Raw genomic sequence first — 22,352 nt, 5'->3', positions numbered from 1 at the left:
TAAATATATATATATATATGAATATACTTCTTTGGCCAAATGTCTTTTAGGTTGGAGAATTATTAAATAGATCATTGAATAGGAAAGAAAGATCAGAATCATTTTAACCATAAGACTCTCCAAGCTTCTCTCTTCTACTTCTTTAATGTGTAAGCAAGTGGATTAATTACTGGTGGTTTCTGCAGTCACCTAGTCACTAAAAAATCTGTACATCATTTTAAATTCTCCAGTGTCAATGTCATTATAGAAACACTCTGCTTCCAACTGTGATGGCTCCATTCATGACTAACAATTTGTACATAGAAAAACTTTTCGTAGAAAAAAATCTTTTTTCTAGAGACAGGATCTCACTTTGTTGCCTAACCAGGAGTGCAATGGGATGATCATGGTCACTGTAACCTCAAGCTCCTGACTCAAGTGATTCTCCTGCCTCAACTCCCAAGTAACTGGTACTACGGGCACATGCCACCACACCCAGCTAATTTAAAATTTTTCTTTTTTGCAGAGACAGGATCTTGCTATGTTTCCCAGGCTGACCTCAAACTCCTGGCCTCAAGAGATCCTCCCACCTCAGCCTCCCAAAGCACTAGGATTATGGGCATGAACCGCCATGCCCAGCAGAAAAATTATTAAAGTTTAGGAAAATATGTGACAAGTGCACACAGTGTTTTCTTATTTTAAATCAAGTGACAAATGAAAAAAATGGCCACCAGAGATGAGAAAAAAAAACCTGTATCTTATGGCTGGAAAATTGAAATCCTGAATAGAAGCAAAGAAAAAATTCATTTTGTCCTTAGTCGCTTACAGACTAAGTTGTTTCTATCAACTTTCAATGTATTGATAAAGTCTGAACATTTCCAAGCTTCATTAGGAATGCGTGACTGCATGCATGTTATGCATAGCCCCCTTGCTGTTTGAATGCTTGGCCCCCTACATGCCTCTTATGCCTGTGTGAATTTTTGTCAAAACCCAGAAATAACTGACCTAGTCCTGGCAGATACGTATTTGCCAGATCAGGCTGGACTGAGTGGCAAAGTACTGACCACTAGATGGCAGCAAATTGATAGAATTTCTATCTGCTCCTCTCCTTACCTGGTCTAGCATTCACCGGTCACAAAGCTCCGTTTGATCATGGCCCTGTTCTGTTTCTGCAGCCAAAACCCCACTGCAGAGGAAGTCTTGTCCTGGTCTCAAAATTTTGACAAGATGATGAAGGCCCCAGCAGGAAGAAACCTTTTCAGAGAGTTCCTCCGAACAGAATACAGCGAGGAGAACCTACTTTTCTGGCTTGCCTGTGAAGACTTAAAGAAGGAGCAGAACAAAAAAGTAATCGAAGAAAAGGCTAGGATGATATATGAAGATTACATTTCTATACTCTCACCAAAAGAGGTAAAAATCTGGAAAACATTGAGTTGGGCTTCCTAAGACCAAGGATAACCTTCAAGGGATGGCTGTCCACATTGTGTAGGGCATGGGGTGTGGAGACGGTAGAAGACTTCACTGGGTAGATAATCCAGCTTCTAGTGAGATAATTTCCCTGAGCACATGGGTGAAGGCTAGGTTTCCCTACTATGCTTTAACTGTTTATCTCGAGCTGACTTGTGTGGTAGTTCACTTGCTTTTCAGAACTAACACTAAGGAGCCTGCTTAAACACAATTTGCTGTGACAAACGAAAATGGAAAGAGAGAATGTATTTTAGGGTGGTATTTCCCAAAGCATGACCCCTAGATCATGTGAATAAGAATCCCCTGGGGCATTTGTTTAAAAAACAAATTCTTAAGGCCTAACCAGAACTTCTGAATCTGCATTTTTGGAAATAGGGCTCAGAAATCTGTACTTTTAACATGTTTTCCACATACATACTGGTTGGAAAACCTCTGGTATAGGGACTCAAAAAAAAAAATCTGACATGTTTGATGATGTTTATGATTGAATCTTTACAGAAATGAAAAATGAGCCTTGATGACCACTAATATTCTTAGGTGGGAAATGGAAATTATTTTACTCATTCTAGATTATCTGTTATTGAAAGTGCAAGCATCTTTCCCGTTGCCAGAATGTACCTAATCAATAAGCAATACTTCTAGCAACCAAAGAGCACTTTTCCATGGACTTTTTAAAACTTAATTTGTTCTTGAGAAATGTTCCAGCTAACAGAGTTAAAAGCATTTGGTGAAGGAATGGTTGATAGTGTGTCCAGGTCCTTGGAGCCCTGAGTGATGGAGCTCCAGAGGGATTGAAAGTGAGAACACAGAGGTTCCTAGAATGTCTTCTCTTTTCCATACCAGCCTCCTCTTGTCTGTTTTGTTTCTCCTAAACAACTGTGATTTTCACCTTTGCATTTAAATAGCATGCCCCTCTCTTGTGCACCTGAACATTTATGGGCTGCAGTCATCTGTTCCTCCTCCAATACTTGGCGTGGTTCCAGGCTGCCTTGCACTTCTTGCTTTGAGATCTGTAAAAGGAATTAGTGTCTATTTTATTAATCTCTAAGTTTGGAGTGCTACATAAACTATTTCACTTCTAATAAGATATAGAGTACCTAAATTATTTAGTTTTTTTTTTAATTAGTTAGGTTAAAATGCCATTGGTATTCCACAGTGCTCCAGGACTATTGCCTGTACGAAATGAGAAACCCTCTAGAATTAGATGTACAAAGGATTGAGTTATTTTTTAATTTCCTACATGAACCTGAAAAATGTATTCATAAAAACAAGGTGGGGAGAATTTAATAAATGTAATACAATGTAACATCAGTAATAAATGTGTAGCCTCAACGCATTTGTTACTGATGTCACACGGTATTTCTAACACTGGTATAATTCTGCATCCTAAAACTATATTTTTCAGGCTTCTGGCCTGCCTCGAATTTTAGCATCTAAACAACTCTATTTGTATTTTATCAGAATAATAATTTTTTGCTAACTTTTGTTATTTTAAAGATATTGCATATAGCAAATAAACCAGACGATCCAAATGTGCCCAAATATGTGCTGCTTTTGCCTTTAATTATACAAAATGAGAGTCCTGGGGAAGATTATCTAGCCCATTTCTGCCCCCAAAGTATGTAAGATGTGACATCTTAAAGTGATAGTTGTCTGGATTACTTCATCCACTCCTTTGTGCTATATCTGTATCATCTTAAAATGATGAATGTTCCATTCTTTTTCAGTGTTAGGATAAAAAATATTCTCCATACTATGTACATATAATTCCCTTATTTTTACAGTTTCTGTTATTTAATGTTTAGTTTTTTATGTAAAACATTTTCTTATTATCCACACAGCCCCTGATTTTCTGATGTCACTGATTGATGGAGCTTTGTAAAATACTTAATTTTTTCTCTTTGAGTCATATTTAGAGTTACAGTAGTGATTATTGAAACATAAACTAGTGCATTTCCATTGTTTTTGCTAAAGTAACAGAGGTTTGTTTTCATCTTTTTTTTTTTTTTTTTTTTTTTTTTTTGAGGCAGAGTCTCACTGTGTCACCCAGGCTGTAGTGCAGTGATGCAATCTCAGCTCACTACAGCCTCCACCTCCTGGGTTCAAGCGAATCTCCTGCCTCAGCCTCCCAAGTAGCTGGGATTACAGGCACCCACCAACACACCCAGCTAATTCCTTTATTTTTAGTGGTGACAGGGTTTCACCATGTTGGCCAGGCTGCTCTCAAACTCCTGACCTACCTGCCTCAGCCTCCCAAAGTGCTGGGATTACAGGTGTGAACCACTGCGCCTGGCCATTTTCACCTAATTTCTTTCTTTTGAACACAAGTTTCACCAGAAAGTCACTAAAATCTCATTTCCTGATCAAGAACGTGACCTTTCCAGAATTACATACACTAATGTTTACTGTCTTAACCATATTTATTCTCTCCTTTATGTTTCCTAATACCCGTATTTTGGCCATTACCCGTTCTTTAATATCCTCAAACTATCACAGAGAGAAAGAGACAGAGACAGAGGTGAAATTCAAATTGTTCTAATTTTTCTGACTTGTAATTAACTCTTGATATAGAAATTAATAGACCATTGAAGTGCCATTGTTTAGCCAGCTGATTTCTATCCTGTCAACAGAGTAATTAAATTTGATCCTTGTTTAATGGCAAAAACAAATAAGCAAAAGTAGATCTTTTCAGTTATAAAAGATAACTGTTAAAAAGCTATGTTTTAAACCAAGGTATCATGTTCATTGACTCGACTCATTGATATACTCAGCGCATGGCATGCACTTTCTAGTTATTCTGGAGCCCTTTCAATCTATTATATACCTCACTGAACTTCCTGTGCAAAAAGTCATCCATTTCTAATCAGCTGTAATACATTACTAACTTATGACGTCAAGTTATCACTCTTCAGATTTTGTTTTCTGACATTGGAGAGAGCACATGTCAGATTGAGAGAGCCCTGATTATACAGGAATTAGCGCATTGGACTAATATTCAGGTGCACAGGATTTTAATCCTGCCTTTGCTACATCCCAGTTCTGTGGCCTGGGATGAATCACTTTACCTTTCTGAGTCTCAACATTCAGTTCATTTGTTTGCAAAAATGACAATTAAAAAAAGCACAGAAACTAATAAACCAAATGCGTAATGGCAACTGTAAGGCTATGAAGCTATTGAAAAGGTCTGTTAGGCCGCTCTGGGCTTTCTACCTCTGAAATTCTATACATGTTTCTATTTATTCAGAGTATTTGTGCTACTACTTCTTCCTCTCCACCTAATGGCATAGCTTGTCCGTCATGGTCCTCCTTACTGCTGTCCCCACACTGAACCTCAGAATCTATTTAAACACAGTACTCAAGGCAGTTAATACCAATCTGAGTTCCTATTTCTCATTTTGGGGCTAGACAATCTGGGCTTTCTACCTCTGAAATTCTATGCATGTTTCTACTTATTCAGAATATTTTTAAAGAACATGAAGATTTGAATCATTATAAAATGGTAATGACTAAAAATTGTGATGATTTTACTATTAAACAGAAAGCCATTTTTCTTCACTAGACTTTCATTTTACCTTAATTTGATTGAGTGTTGTGTTCCTCTTTGTTAAATACAGAAAAACAACTACATTTTAAAAATTACTTATATAGAGATAACTTTTTCCCTTAATGAAACTATTGAAGTCAATGTGCTAAAATTTACATTACCTTAAGAACATGTTTTATGCATTTGTAGTAAGTTGAGCATTATGTTATAAAATAAGAAATATCATCGGGCACAGTGGCTCACGCCTGTAATCCCAGCACTTTGGGAGGCCAAGACGGGTGGATCATGAGGTCAGGCATTCGAGACCAGCCTGGCCAACATAGTGAAACCCCATCTCTACTAAAAATACAAAACATTAGCCGGGCATGGTGGCAGGTGCCTGTAATCTCAGCTACTTGGGAGGCTGAGGCAAGAGAATCACTTGAACCTGGGAGGCGGAGGTTGCAGTGAGCCAAGGTCGTGCCACTGCACTACAGCCTGGGCAAAAGTGCGAGACTCTGTCTCAAAATACATACATGTATTTAAAAAAAAAAAAAAAGATATTTGCAATTAGGAGGTGATATAACTTCTGTTCTTGGTATAGTGTACATTTTATGAAGGAAAAGGCCAAACTAAAAAAAAACAAAAACAAAAAGAAAACCTAGAAATTTAAGCATTTGTTTTAAAAAGTAAATTTTTTGAAAGTGATGTCTTCAAGAGCAAAACACATGAAGATAATAAAGAGGCCTTTAAGTCTAATAGTAGACTTGCTCCACGTAGCAGATTTTGGTGGCAGCTTATATTTATTATTGAAAAGATGTGTTAGGCCAATCTTGCATTGCTATGAAGAAATACATGAAACTGGGTAATTTATAAAGAAAAGAGGTTTAACTGGCTCACAGTTCTGTAGGCTTCACAGGAAGCATGGTGCTGGCATCAGCTCAGCTTCTAAAGAAGCCTCAGGAAGCTTATAATCATGGTGTAAGATGAAGGGGGAGCAAGCACATCACATGGGCAAAGCAGGAGCAAGGGGTGGGGAGGGGCCACTCACTTTTAAATAGGCAGATCTCGCAAAAATTCACTCACTATCACAGGGACAGCACCAAGAAGATGGTGCTAAACCATTCATGAGAAATCTGCCCCCAGGAACCAGTCATCTCCCACCAGACCCCATCTCCAACACTGGAGATTACATTTCAACCTGTGATTAGGGTGGAAACCAACATCCAAAGTATATCAAAAGACAAACCTAGCAAAATAAATAACTTGAATAAAAAATATATTTAAAGGCTCTTATCAACTGTAAATAGCATTAAGCTACTGAAAAAAGAAATAATTATAAATCCTTCAACAAATGTAAGACATTTATCTGAATTGAAGAAAACTATGGTCCAGTTATGTAGAAATCTGCCTAGTGATGGCGTTGTCATTACCGGGACTACAAACTGGACCTGTCACTTACCGTCTGTGAGCCACTTAGTAGCTCACTTTAGTGCACTGGAACCTCCACGTCGTAGTGTTATGAATGAAGGCATGGATGGAGAAAGCCTAAAAACCCACGAAATCTGTTACGTTCAAGCTCTGGGGAATGGTAATTGTAATAGTAGTAGGAGTTTGCTTTTTCTGATTTTTCTAAATTCCCAGTTACCATCTGAGAGAAAAGAATAATAGACCTATTTAAACACCAGAATCATCTAAAAAATAATGCTTATGTGATAGACAGGCAGATTCTGTGTGTCCATGTAGATATGTCTTTAAGTGAAATTTTGTGAATTTAGCACATTCAATGATTTAATTCAGTTTTCCTAAACAGAACTCACTTGACTGTATTTTCCTAAATGTATTTTTCATGCACGCATATTATCATTGAAAAAATATTTATTGACTGCTTACTATGAGCCAAGCACTGGGCTAGATATTGGGGATATGATGATAAACAAGAGACACTGGCCAATCCCTTAATGGAGCTTACATTTCAGAAAGACAGACAAATCTTGTTGAAACAAGTAACTAAAAATTGTGATGGGCTGGAGATTGAATTAGATGGAATAGAAGTGGTCAGGAAAGGTCACTCTGAGAGGTAAAATTCAAGTTGATGCAAAAGCCAAACACATTGGGTTTGATCAAGATGATGTCATAATTATGATCAATTATTATTACTTTACATTAGCTTCATTATTGGCACAGTGGTCTTACATGTATTATTACAGTCTGAGTCTCACAGCAATCTTTCAGCCACGAGGACAGATGGTACCACTTTAAAGCAAAAGAAACTGATTCTCAAAGAGGTAAAATGAATGTTTGAGCACATTAGAAATATATCTGGTAGAGATAGAATGCTAGCCCAAGATCTTCTGATTCCAAATGTGGTGCTTTTCCAACTACACCATGCTGATTAGTTCTTCCATTGCCTATTATTTTCTTCCTGTTGTTACCGTAGATTTCTATAAACCCAACCGTAGAACTTCACACATGATGAGAAATAGCAACCTTAACCACAGGCCTGAACCCTCCCCCTAGACGAGCAGGATATCCTCTCCTATTATCCAGACACCACCAAGAATATTACATTACAGTTTACCCTGCCAATCATCTTTGTTCGAAGAGATAAATTCAAACAAAATAAAACGTGACTAAATGTACACAAAGCAAAAATTTATTAAAATTTATAGGAGGATCACATATTCTTTCAATTTATAAAATTTAACGTAGGAATACCAAATTTAGTTCAAATTAAAAACAGAAAAGAAAATTTCCAGTGGTAGATGTTATCATTGGTAAAATTTGATATGGACTTATAAAGGGAAAAAATTAATCAGAATTTTACTTGGAAAGGAATTCTAAATAAACTTCAGTAACAGTAAAAATAAGAGAGATAAATGGAGAAAACACTTGGTTGTGATACATGAAAAACATTGTTCAGGGAATTAAATAACGTTAAGAAGGGTTCTCTATGGAAAAAAAGACTTTCAGTGAAAATTCATCATTCTTGTATATTTATGCCAAAAATGTCCATAGGATCAAATTTTCCCTTGCATCTTGATGACTAGAATTAAAAGGCAGGGTCAAAAGTTGGTGTACTCCCTTTCAGCAATGCTAACCTACCTTCATATCCTCCTTCAATGAATAGGAAATCTAGTAAGATTAACTAGAGTATATGACTCAGTTTAGCCCAGATTTTCCCAAGCCACACTAACAAGATTTCTCTGTCTTCATTCTCCTCGCTTTACCTCCATACTCTTGTTGAACAGTTCACTCTCATGACTATTGCTTGCAAGTCCCTTGCTTTTCTGCCTCCCTGTCTCCTACTCCCTGTGGGAATGAATGCTTCCAAGTTCATGGAGACCTATTGCAAAGTCACTTGTGTCTTTAAAACTTCAGTTGCTATGTCTCAACATTGCCGGACTTTTCAGTACTGCTAGAACTGCCAGTTAAATGCGGTCAAACCTATCATGCTGTCTTGTGTCCTGTCTCACAATGGTGGTGCTATTGTGCTATAAATTCTGTTATTGCTGGAATGCACTCTTCCCCCCACACCACCTCGGTAAGAGTCTATGTGGCCTGAGTTAAGAGGAGACGTGCATTGCCTGAGGATAGCTCTTATCTTGTGCTACTCAACTTTCTCTTCCCTTAGGATGAGTTCTATGCAGGAAATTCCTCAGTCCCTCATGCAATGGAGCCCAGATAAGATGGCTTTAGAAGCCATCCAGACACACCTGAATCCTAGGGTGACTGTGGCCCAGGCCCAACTGGGATCCACCACCAATACCTTGTATTATAGATGATCCACATTCTGAAGCACAAAGATGCTACAAGATGAAACAATAGATTGTTATCCCCATGGGGCTTATCCTTATTATTTGACCTCGCTACACTTCTTTTGACTGATCGACAGCCTTTTCAGGCAAACAACCTGCTATTAAGGTAAATATTTTATTCTTTAAATAGTAATAACAAATGCATTTTCATTATAGATTACTAAATATTGAACTGTATGACGTTACAATATTTCACTACTGCCTTTAGCTTGCAAAATTAAAAATTAAACAATGAGGACATAAGACATTTAATAGTTTGTTATTTTATTTGTCTTAAGATAATATAAGTCCATCTACTGAGAAGAAAGTTTTACACTACATTTAATGATACTATTATTTAAGAAGTAAATGACCCCCTTTTTTTAAATCACTAATGTAAAGTTTCCTGCTCTGTTGAAACAAAAAGTTCTCAAGTTTGAAAGAAAGCACCATTTCTAAAAACAGAGGTGTTTGGTAAGATTTTACCTTACCATAACATGATGTTTCAGAATAAGATAAATCAGTTTATCTCAGTTTAAACTCCAGTGTCAGCATTTCCCTCTGGCATATAAATGCAAAAATACATTTTTAGATAAAATAAAAACGGTGGAGAAAAATATTCTGTACTTTTAAAAATTACTTTGTACTTGATAGTGACCTCATGTGGTAATAACAGAAAATAAAAATTGAACAATTCATTTCCAGAACATTTTTATTTTTAAAGAATTCCCAACAAAGACAAATGTGTAGTTCAGCCAAGTAATGTTTTTTAGGCTTGCTTCAGCAGGACTGCAGGTTCAGTTACAGACAACCGCAATAAAGCAAATATCACAAAACAAGTCGCACAAATATTTTGGCTTCCCAATGCATATAAAAGATATGCTTGGCCAGGCACGGTGGCTCACGCCTGTAATCCCAGCACTTTGGGAGGCCGAGGGGGGCAGATCACAAGGTCAGGAGATCGAGACCGTCCTGGCTAACAAGGAGAAACCCCCCTCTCTATTAAAAATACAAAAAATTAGCCGGGCTTAGTGGTGCCTGTAGTCCCAGCTACTCGGGAGACTGAGGCAGGAGAATGGCCTGAACCCGGGAGGCAGAGCTTGCAGTGAGCCGAGATCGCGCCACTGCACTCCAGCCTGGCGACAGAGCAAGACTCCGCCTCAAAAAAAAAAAAAGATACGCTTATACTATACTGTAGTCATAGTATAAACAATACCTAGCAATAGCATAAAAACAGCATTATGTCTTAAAAATGTGCATACCTTTATTTTAAAATTCCTTATTGATAAAAACTGCTAACAATCATCTGAGCTTTGAGAGAGTCATAATCTTTTTGCTGGTGGAGGAAGGGTCTTGCTTCGACATTGATGGCTGCTGCCTCATGAGGCTGGTATTGCCGAAGTTTGGGGTAGCTGTGGCAATTTATTCAAATAAGACAACAATGAAGTTTGCCACATCGATTGACTTCCTTTCATAGAAGGTATCTCTATAGCATGTAGTGCTTTTTGGTAGCATTTTACCCACAGAAGAGCCTCTTTCAAAATAGGAGTCAATCCTCTCAAACGCTGCTGCTGCTTTATCAACTAAGTTTATGTAATCTAAATCCTTTGTTGTCATTTCAACAATGTTCACAGCATCTTCGCCAGAAATAGATTCCATCTCAAGAAACTGCTTTCTTTGCTCATCTATAAGAAGCAAGTCCTCATTCTTTAGAGTTTTATCATGAAATTGGAGCAATCAGTCCTATCCTCAGGCTCCACTTCTAATTCTAGCTCTATCACCATTTCCACCACATCTGCAGTTAGTTCCTCCCCTGAAGTCTTGAACTCCTCAAAATCATCCAGGAGGGTTGGAATCAGCTTTTTCTAAATTCCTGGTAATGTTGATATTTTGACCTCCTTTGATGAATCACAAATGTTCTTAATGACGGCCGAGCGCGGTGGCTCACGCCTGTAATCCCAGCACTTTGGGAGGCTGAGGCGGGCGGATCACGAGGTCAGGAGTTTGAGACCATCCTGGCTAACACTGTGAAACCCCGTCTCTACTAAAAAATATGAAAAATTAACCGGGTGAGGTGGCGGGCGCCTGTAGTCCCAGCTACTCAGGAGGCTGAGGTAGGAGAATGGCGGGAACCCGGGAGGCAGAGCTAGCAGTGAGCTGAGATCGCCGCCACTGCACTCCAGCCTGGGCAACAGAGCGAGACTCCATCTCAAAAAAAAAAAAAAATGTTCTTAATGACTAGAATGGTGAATTCTTTCCAGAAGGTTTTTCATTTGCTTTGCTTGGTTCCATCAGAGGTATCAATCACTATGGCAGTGATAGCCTTATGAAATGTATTTCTTTTTTTTTTTTTTTTTGAGACAGAGTCTGGCTCTGTCACCCAGGCTGGAGTGCAGTGACATGGTCTTGGCTCACTGCAAGCTCCGCGTCCCATCGGGTGCACGCCATTCTCCTACCTCAGCCCCCCAAGTAGCTGGGACTACAGGCACCCGCCACCATGCCCAGCTAATTTTTGGTATTTTTAGTAGATACGGGGTTTCACCATGTTAGCCAGGATGGTCTCAATCTCCTGGCCTCGTGATCCACCCGCCTCAGCCTCCCAAAGTGCTGAGATTACAGGCCTGAGCCACCGCACCTGGCCTCTGAAATGTATTTCTTAAATAATACTTGGAAGTTGAAATTACTTCTTGATCCACGGACTGCAGAATGGATGTTGTGTTAGGCATGAAAACAATACTAATTTCCTTGTGCATCTTCATCAAAGCTCTTGGATGACGAGAAGCATTGTCAATGAGCAGTAAAATTTTCAAAGGAATCTTTTTTCTTTGAGCAGTAGGGCTTGACAGTGGGCTTAAAACATCCAGCAAGACATGCTTTAAACAGATGTGCTGTCATCTAGGCTTTGTTGTTCCATTTATAGTTCACAGGCAGAGTAGATTTAGCATAATTCTTAAGGGCCCTAGGATTTACAGGATGGTGAATAAGCATTCATTTCAGTTTAAAGTTACCACTTAGTATTAGCCCTTAACAACAGAGTCAGCCTGTCCTTGAATCTTTGAAATCAGGCATTGACTTCTCTCTAGCTCTGAAAGTCCTAGATGGCATCTTCTTCCAATATAAGGCTGTTTTGTCTATATTGAAAACCTACTGTTTAGTGTAGCCACCTCTATCAATTATCTTAGCTAGATCTTCTGAATAAATTACTGCAGCTTCTACGTCAGCCATTTGCTGCTTCACCTTGAAGTTTTATGTTATGCAGATGACTTCTTTCCCTAAACCTCATGAACCAACCTCTGTGAGCGTCAAACTTTTCTTACACAGCTTCCTCACCTCTCTCAGTCTTCACAGAATTGAAGAGAGTTAGGACCTTGGCTCTGGATTAGGTTTTGGTTTAAGGAAACGTTGTGACTTGTTTGATCTTCTGTCCAGGCCACTCAGACTTTTTAAATTTCAGCAACAGGCTGTTTTGCTTTCTTACTCACACGTTCACTGGAGTAGCACTTTTAATTTCCTTTGAGAACATTTCCTTTGCATTCACAACTTGGTTAACTTTCAAAAGAGGCCTAGCTTTTGGACAGTCTCTGCTTTCGACATGCCTTCCTCACTAAGTTTAACCATTTCTAGCTTTTTATTTAATGTGACAGATGTGTGAATCTTCCTTTCACTTAAACACTTAGAGGCCACTGGCAGGTTATTAATTGGCCTAATTTCAATATTGTTTTCTCCGTGGGAAATAGGGAGGCCTGAGGAGAGGGAAAAAGATGTGGGAATGGCAGGTCAGTGGAACAGTCAGTATTCACACCATAGTCATCAATTAAGAATTAACTAAGTCTTATATGGGCATGGTTCATGGCCTCCTAAAACAATTGCAAGAGTAACATCAAAGGTCACCTTAAAATATATAATAATGATGAAAATTGTGAAATATTATGGGAACTACCAAAATGTGACACAGAGACACAAAGTGAGCACATGGTATTGGAAAAATGGTGCCAGTCGACTTGCTTGACACAGGATCGCCACAAGCCTTCAATCTGTAGCAAACACAGTATCTGCGAAAAACAATAAAGGGAAGCGCAGTAAAATGAGATGTCCCCATATGAGTTGGTCTGGCTAAACCACAGAAATGTAGTCCGGATTGCCATCTCCCAACAAATCTAGTAGCCATCCCTGGGGTGTAGCAAATCAACCCAATTCCATGTGGTCTACTGAGCTCAGGAACCTGGGGACACTAGATGGAATAGGAGAGGCTTCAGTAAGAGACTGTATTAGTTCCCAGACTTAGTCCAAACAGTGGTGGGAAAAGAAGCCAGAACTAAAAGGCATGTGCAGAATGCTTATGACAACGTGTTTAAATATAAATATGGAAGGTTTGTATGTGAATATATCATGAAATAACTGTGGTTCACAGGTCCTATTCCTTGCTAAATAGTGAGGATCGAGGAAAACAATCTGGACTCTGGTTATTTACCACTCGTGGGGTTGTTCTAACATGGTATTTCAGTGCAGAGCTTTAGTTCTGTTCCTCCAACCATGCCTTTATTGCCAAGTATTTTTCCCCATTTCCCTTTCCAACATATTTTACCAGTTCCAAGAGGATTCACATTTAGTGAGGAAGAGGGAAAATCCTAAATCATTGCAGAATTTAATTTCTGTACACTTTTCAAATAACACTGCATTGATTATCTTAATGTTTATTCTGCATTCCTATTCTTATATCTCCTCTCAAAGATTTCACTCCAAGCAATTGATCTGCTTCATCGTTAGTAAGAGGTCTTTGGATGTATAAGAATGTTTGCTAGTCCTTGCCAGGCAGATGTGAGATATGAAGCATCCCTGCTCATTGCATGCCCTGCCACACTCTTGGTTTCCTACTTTTGACACAGTAGGACTTGTTGGGATACAAAACTGTGGGGATTTGGCATTTTATATGCATGTTAATTTTTGCCAGGGAACTCTTTTCTGCCAGTAGATTTTTATCTTCTTATCAATATTGCCAGCCTCCACCAATCACAGAATAGGAGGAGGTGAATTCATATTCTAGCTAGGAAATTTCGGGTACCTCAACCATGATTAGAAATTGTCAAAAACTCCTGAATGAATGCATAGAAACCGTAAAACCAAGTAAGCAAAGACATCTGTAAACTAAATTTCTGGTTTAAAAGACTTAATTTCCTTTTTTTGTTGTTTAGTGCAAATTTTGAAGGGGAAAAGTACATAAGGTTTTGTAGTGTGAAAAGATGAACTCAAGACTTCTGGTAGTTGGATTTGCTCTTTGAAGTTTCTCTAAAATGTCACAAACTTACAGTTACTTAATTGAGGTCTTTTGAAAAAAGTGTTATTTGATGTATTTGCTCTTGTTTCTTTTTAGGTCAGTCTTGATTCTCGAGTTAGAGAGGTGATCAATAGAAATCTGTTGGATCCTAATCCTCACATGTATGAAGACGCCCAACTTCAGATATATACTTTAATGCACAGAGATTCCTTTCCAAGGTTTTTGAACTCTCAAATTTATAAGTCATTTGTTGAAAGTACTGCTGGCTCTTCTTCTGAATCTTAATGTTCATTTAAAAACAATCATTTTGGAGGGCTGAGATGGGAAATAAAAGTAGTTAAATAACATCAGAAACTGAGTTCCTGGAGAACTACAGTTTAGCATTCCTCAGGCTACTGTGAAAACACAACCATTATGGTCTTTGTCTCCATTTTTATCAAGGTTTTCCATGGTTAAGTTTGGAGAAAATACCACACAAAACAATGAATTGCCAAATTGTTTGTTTTATTCAACACTCATTCTACTTGCAAGCAAAGTGTATTTGTAGTCCTATGAACAGTCTCCTCGTGTATCTCCAGAGACTGCATGTGCAAAGTAAAACTGCTTCATTTGCCACGTAGTTGTTGTAATATTTAATCCAATAGCATAACTTACATCTGTATTTAAGGACTTTTGTGCAATATGGTCTTAAGAAATAATTGCCAAAAAAATCGGCCATGGTTTGCATTTTTTAACATAATCTAAGACAGAAAAAAGCAATTTTTACAATGTAACAATGGTATTCAACATTCTATATACTGTGTTTAGTACACTAATTTTGAAGCCAATATTTCTGTACATGAAAAAGAGCTATTTATCTCTGTTTGTTGGAAAATCCTAATGGGGATTCCTCTGGTTGTTCACTGCCAAAACTGTGGCATTTTCATTACAGGAGAGTTTACTATGCTAAAAGCAAAAAACAAAAAACAAAAAAAAAGAAGAAGAAAAAAAAGCACAAAACAATTTGAAGATATCCTATCTCAATGACAAATCAAAGAGTGATACTGCTTTTAATTGTAATAGAAGAAAATGAATTTATGTATATATCAGATGTCCAATACTGTAATTAATTTATTAAAGACTGGCTCTCCAGTTTTAAAATGGTTGTGTAAAGTTATGTACTTCAGCAAGAAAAAAAAAATAATAAGCTCGATAACTTAGTTTTGGAATATAAACAAAAGGACTTAATAAAGGAATGCCTACATGTAGCACTGTAAAACATTTTGATGAATAGCATCTGTCCTGTGGCATATTTTCCTTGAAAGTGAAATCCAGTGAAAAGCTGTTTTTACCAGGAAAAGTTTTATAAGGGTTATGAAGAAAATAATTCTCTACTTCAGACCTTAACTGTTTTCACAGAATATCTTAAGGATGACATTTTAAAGATGTTTAAACCAAACTATTCGTTTTCATCCATAATTAAAAGGCAGTACAGTGCTCAAATTTTCCAGCTGCCATATTATTTTTTATAAGTACACTAAATCTTTACGACAAAAACACTTGCCTGACATTGTCATGTACTTCTGACCTTCAAGGAAACAATATTCTGTCATGCAGAAAAGTGATAATTAAAATAATCAGTGTCATATTTATATCAAAGTGTTACATTTGAATATTAATATCCCCTGAAGACTATTTTTTTAATATTAAAGTGAATGAATATAATACTGAGTAACCTAAAATGAAAGTTTTAAAAAGATTTATATCCATTGAGAACACTGGCCTTATATTAAGGATGATATTACAGTTACAGGTTTTCTTTGTCATTTTTTTAACTACCTCTCATTTTTTAATTTATTAAGCATATTTTTTAAAAAACGAGTGTGGGGGTTTCTTTTTAAATTTAGTTTACTTGAAAGGCTGGCATCATAAGTTTCTTTTTCCATAAACTTAAAACATTTCAAAAATTGTTTTTTTAAGCAAGTATGATTTTCTAATTCATATAAAATTCAGGAGACATGAATAAAAGGGCTATTATCTATTCCCTATGCAAATATTTTAACTGTTGCAGTGTTTGACAAAATGGGATTTTTAAAAAATTGCGGAGTAGAAAACAAAATATTCTGTTTACACTGGCGTTGCTGACTATCCTACCATATTCAGCACTTTTAAATACGTTATTTATGGAAATGTAGTTAAAATGCAAGATAGAAAATATTTATAATAATCATTTCTTTTAACAAATGCCTGTGTTTTCTGAAAGTGTTAGTGTGTTGACATATTTTATTCATGTCATTTAAATACTCTTTGAATAATAGTTTTCAGTAATATGTTGAAAAAAGATAGCTATGAAGATGTTTACAAAAGTCATATTTTTTCCTAAAGAGTAAAGAAAAACCTAAAAGAATCATCACTTCTATTGTGAAGTTCTATTGTTCCTAAATTATTTAATTTTTTTTCTTGCTTAGAATTGAGTTTATTATGCTACTATGATATATACACATGTATGGTGTAGTATCGTATTTGTTTCTGTGTTTGAGGCACAACAAATTGGTGCACATGACTAGAAAATATGTAATATACTGTGATACACTGCATGCATCCATCTTTTTAAATGTAGCCTTTATATTCTTGTTGTTACTATATATGATGGTGACCTGCTAGTCATAAGTTATCTTTATAAGATACTTTGGACTATTAGATGAATTGTCTGTTTGACAATATCTTTAATATTTTACCAAATGTAAAAGATAAGGGCCCTTATAAAGAGTCCTAATCTCTAACCTGGGCATTTGTAGAACACAGATTTTAAAGTTGGTATATATCCTTTTGAAACCTGATTAGGAAGTTGTGCTAAGAAAGATTCTAGAGCAGATTTACACATCAGATGTTGATAACCATATGCTATGTGAGCATTTCTGTGCTAAACTCATGTTTTTGGGTGAGGGAGGGTTTCTCATTTAAGAGTATGTCTGTATATTTGCAACTCTACTAATTTTCTAAGTATGATATAATTCCTTCGTTTAAGTTACAGAGCTATTATAAATAAACAAAAAAGCCTTCAACTGGTGTCTATGCTACCATTCCAAGAGCACAATATTTGTTTTATTAGAATTTGAGTTTTCCTAGTGAGTAAATTCCTCCCTGGGGAAAAATTAGCACTTTAAAATGGACACTTTGTGTTTTCGATTGTCAAGGTATCTTTGTATACTGTTAGAATTTGCTGATGCACACAGAAAGAGATTAATGCACTTTCTATAGTGCCTAACTTTAGATGTATCTATAAAAGAAAGAAAGTAGAGGATATAGATTATGTATATATAAATAAATTGGAGAGCCAGATTTCTTCAGAGATTGATCTTGTACATTAATCACACCAGTGATGGATGGATGGCACTTCTTTACTCGGGCTGTTATGATGTTATCCAAAGGTAGTATAGATGCTCTGACAGTGTTAGAGTGTGCACATGAACCACAAGAGCAAAACACAACTTTGATACTGAAGTTATTAAATGCAGAACTCAAGACCATAATGTGATTTTTTTTTTTTGAAATCTTAAAATATGTACATAGAATGACCAGTTCTGATATGTGGTCATAGTGCATGGTGTGTTTATTAGTATCCTTTAATGCTGCCTAGGTTCTGACTTACAGAATGAAATATGTGTTGTTTATTTACCTGATAGTTCAGTTTTGCCAAAGGACTATAGGGATAAGTGAATAATGTTTATTTATTAGGAGCAAAAATACATTTTCATCCCATTAAGCTGATTTAAAATCAGCTGATTTTTACTTTTGAGTTTATCCATTTTTCTATACCTTAAACTTATTTGTACTTTTAAAAATCATACTGTAATTGTGACAAATTATATCTCAAAAAAATACCAATTATTACATGCTTTGGTGTTGAAATGAAAAGAGAAGGAATTTAAAATACAATCAAAAAGTAAAAAAATAAAACATATTGGAAAACCACCTAAAATTTCTTGGCCAGGTACAGTGGCTCAAGCCTGTAATCCCAGCACATCGGGAAGCCAAGGAGGGCGGATCACTTGAGCTCGGGAGTTCGAGACCAGCCTGGCCAACATGGTGAAACCCCGACTCTAGTAAAAATACAAAAATTAGCCGGGCATGGTGGTGGGCGCCCTTAATCCCAGCTACTCGAGAGGCTGAGGCAGGAGAATCGCTTGAACCCAGGAGGCAGAGGTCGCAGTGAGCTGATATCATGCCACTGCACTCCAGCCTTGGTGACAAAGCGAGACTCCATCTCAAAATAGTAATAATAATAATAACAACAATAATATTTTTAAGTCTTAAAGAGACAGAAAATGTCTATAGATAGAAGTCTATCAAACATGTATTTTGAATATTTTGATCTTGACACATTGCCAAATTATTTTGAAAGATGGTAAAGATATTTCCAAAAAATATTTTCACCTATTTACATTGACAGTTTACGACCATAATTTTCTAACTATATTTTTCAAACATGTAGTTTTGTGTTTTCCATCTTCAAATTCCTGACCAATGGTTTTGTTCTCCTGTGAAAACAACATCCAATCTGCCAAAATTTTTAATTCTTCACTTGCTACAACTGCAAATATTTATCAATAAAACTGATAACCCAAAACTTGCTTCAGATTTTCTCTGCAATGCTTAAAATATCCTTGCAACACAAGACAATGCACAGTGACCAATACTATTTCTAAATACCCAGATTTTATTTCTTTACAAGTATTTTTAAAATTATTACTCTTATAGGTGTAGTCCTCTCCAGCCCCAAGTGACATTTTTTCCAATGAATTCAAGGGACTGGTCAAGACTTTGACTTTAGTGAAAACAGTACAAAAGGCAAAATGTTGCCCTAAGTGATAGAAGGTCCTAGTCTGGGAACTGATTTTATTATGATAAAAGCTGTAAGATGAGTAGGGAAACGGAACACTATATTAAGCATTGATGACAATAACCAAATATAATATTCTTAAATATGTCATATGTGCAACATGAAATTCATTCTTCCCTCATTATTTCTCATGTTACATCTCGTTTCAGAAGTTTCCGAATTTTAAAACTGTTGACTTACACCTAACTGCTCTCACTGCATTACAGCTTTTAAACAGTTAGAAATAAAGATTTTAGAATAATAAACAGATTGTGTTTCTGTCCTAAGCTTGGATACATGTCCTTTCTAAAGATTTAGGTTTTATTGCTATATTAAAAGAATGCCACATACAGTGCTTACTAATGGAAATGTATGTCCACAGATTCACTTAGGTAGGATACTACAAAAACATCACGCACTTAAAATTACAAATTTGATTTCAAGTTATATTTCTGTCTCATGTGACTTTGGTCAAATCATTTATCTTCTCTGAGTCATTTCCTCATCTACAAATGACAAATAAAATATGTAATTAGCAGGACTGCTATGAGCATTAAATAAAACAAACATGGAAAGAATAAAGTGTGGCATACATTATTATTTTATCAAAGTACTTCACGTCAATAATTGTTATTGTATACTTGTATTAAATGTCATTTTAATGCACTTTCCCCTATTTTTTTTCAAAACATGCATTAAACATCTGATTTAGCTAGTCTTTAAAACATACAATCATATTTTAAGATGGAACACTATATCAATGTTATTGCTTTTCTCAGTAATGTGATCCCAAATCACTACTTTCAGTTCACCATCACCTCAAATCTATAGAAATGTTTCTTTCAATGACATAGATAGATGATTGATTGATAGATAGATAGATAGATAGACAGCTATACAATTATAGGTTAAAATTAAAGTTTAAATAAGAAAATCATTTGAAAATTTTATTTCCAAAGGAAATAAAACAACATTTCCAAGGACAGAAATAATATCAAGTTACTTGCTAAATATATAAATGAATTATAGGGCTAAGACTAAGTTATAAGAGATTGACAATTAGAAAACACTTTTTAATATTAAGGTGGTATGATTTTCTTTAACAATTTTACAATGAAAATAAAAACTTACTAAAAGGTGGTAATGGGCCAGACACGGTGGCTCACGCATATAATCCCAGCACTTTGGGAGACTAAGGCGTGAGGATCACTTGAGCCCAGGAGTTCCAGACCCGTCTGTGCAACAAAGTGAGACCCTGACTCTAAGGAAAAAATAAAATGTATAAAATTTAAAATAGTAATGTGCCCATTAAACCTTTTATTTTAGAGTAGTTTTAGATTTATAGAAAAACTGCAAATAGAGAGGTCCCTTATACATCTATGGGCATTAATGAACCAATATTGATCATTAAGTTCATACTTTATTCAGATTTCCTTAGTTTGTAACCTAATGTCCTTTTTCTGTCCCAGGATCCAATTCAGGATACCACATTACATTTAGTTGTCATGTTTCCTTAAGCTTCTCTTAGCTGTGACAATTTCTGAAACTTTCCTTGTTTCTGATGACAGTTTTGAGAAATAAACTGGTGTTTTGGAGAATGTCCCTCTGTGGGGATTTGTCTGATGTTTTTCTCATGACTAGACACAGGTTTTTGGTTTTTGGAAGAACACAACAGTAAAGTGCCATGCTTATCACGTGATATCAAAGGTACATGCCATCATTGGGACTCCTCTTAGCTGTGACACTTTCTCAACTTTAGGCGACTCTTAGCTGTTGATGTTAACCTTGATCACTTAGCTGAGGTAGCATCTATTATGTTTCTCCACTGTAAAGTAATATATTTTAAAAGAGATTATATTGAAGGTAAATTTTCTGGACATTTACACTGAGCTAAACAAATTCTAAACACTAATATTAGGTTCCACTAACTGATTGCTAATAAATGCTTTAAAGAAAATACAGTGAAGTGGAAAAAATAAAACTCCAAAAGTCTTAGCCTGAATATTCACCTAATAGAGGTGAAAGTGAATTTTTCCCTTGAACTATCTGTGCAATTAATTACAATAATCATCCACATACTTTGGATATTAAAGATCTTAGTCTTACTAATTGTCGTAAGAGGTAATTTCAATTTAAACTACCATTTTGCTTATTGCATTTCTATATTGCCCTCCACTAATCAATGAATACTGAATATTGAAATAATGTAAAAAACCTGATATATTTCCTGCTGGCTTTAACCGATTTGTCATAAATACATTTCTTGTATATGATTTTTAAATGTTTGCTAAATATTAAGAATTTCAATGTGTTTGGTTTTATAAAATTACATATCGAATGTGTATAATTTTTTACTACCATGTTCATCACACTTAATCTATATCCATATATTGTACTCCACCAATATTTATTAGTGGACAATAAAGAAGTTTTGAATGCATGAATACAACTTAAGAGGCACCACACTTGGTTATTTTGCAATGCCAGAATAACGGTGGGTGTTCATAAATTGAATAGAGAATCCAGATTATGTTTCCATCAATTTAAGTTTTTCTGGGTTTTTTATTCCCCCTTCCTAGAATCAATTTTATCATTTTACCTATGTAAAATAATATACTTCTGGAAAATGCTAGAATTTTCACCATGTAACAGAATTTGAGCATGACAATAATGTAAAAATATTCAGAAGTCTCAAACTATAGATATCTTTGAGTTTTCAAAGTAAACAAAATACAGATGTTTTCATTTTACTATATTGTGGAAACCTATGGATGTTATTGTAAAATGCATATGCATTACACTGACTTTCTTAAAATGTTTTGAATTAATAAAGAATTCAACAATGTATCCTTAGAAAGTTATTGTTTCCTCATTGGTATGACACTATAGGAATAAAAGGTACACTTCTATGTGTTACTTAAATTGCTTATGCACTTGGGGGAAAATAAATTCTGGCTAGATTCTTTACATTGTTCTATAATGTTTTAATTAAAATTTTGCACCTTTTATAAAAAAATATATTGTTGAAATGACTTATGTTCTGAGAATTCAACTGAGAGATATATCATATTGAGTTCAAGTGATTCTCACCATTTCCATGGTTACAATAAATTCAAAGTTAAGTTCAGACTTGGGAAACAATTGTTCTAATAGAGATAAAAACATCCTGATCAGTCCTGTGCTATCCTCAGATCGGGATTAAAATAAAATGGGTTTCAACAGTAGAACGATTGTATAAAGTTGTGTAGCCTGAATACACAAAGGGAAATGAACTGAGGTAATTAGTTGGAGCTTTTAAGTAGCAAAAAATTATTTTTGCTTCCTGTTGTTTGAAGAGTCATTTCATTCTTCCACTCACTCTGCATTTGGATTGCATATCGTGCTAAACGATGAAAAGAGAGAGGCAATGCAAACGTATTGTCTAAGAATTTTATACTCAACCTCAAGAGT

At 35.8% G+C, this 22,352-nt stretch overlaps 1 protein-coding gene across 3 annotated transcripts in view; it reads left to right on the top strand.

The window, feature by feature from the left end:
• The window catches only part of LOC105489049 (regulator of G protein signaling 17), a 126,374-nt gene extending 104,615 nt beyond the window's left edge, over positions 1–21,759 (top strand). For all 3 annotated transcript variants that reach the window (XM_011753667.3, XM_011753665.2, XM_071096630.1), the window contains exons 4-5: positions 1,155–1,389; positions 14,138–21,759. In XM_011753667.3, coding sequence (XP_011751969.1) covers positions 1,155–1,389; positions 14,138–14,326 — 424 coding nt within the window. In that variant the 3' untranslated portion in view covers positions 14,327–21,759. The remainder of the gene's footprint in view (positions 1–1,154; positions 1,390–14,137) is intronic.
• The last annotated feature ends 593 nt before the right edge of the window (positions 21,760–22,352 follow it).

This window comes from Macaca nemestrina, chromosome 5 (assembly GCF_043159975.1).
Source record: "Macaca nemestrina isolate mMacNem1 chromosome 5, mMacNem.hap1, whole genome shotgun sequence".
NCBI lineage: Eukaryota > Metazoa > Chordata > Mammalia > Primates > Cercopithecidae > Macaca > Macaca nemestrina.
Note: the sequence above shows the minus strand (reverse complement) of the source record. Positions and strands in the feature narration are given on the sequence as shown.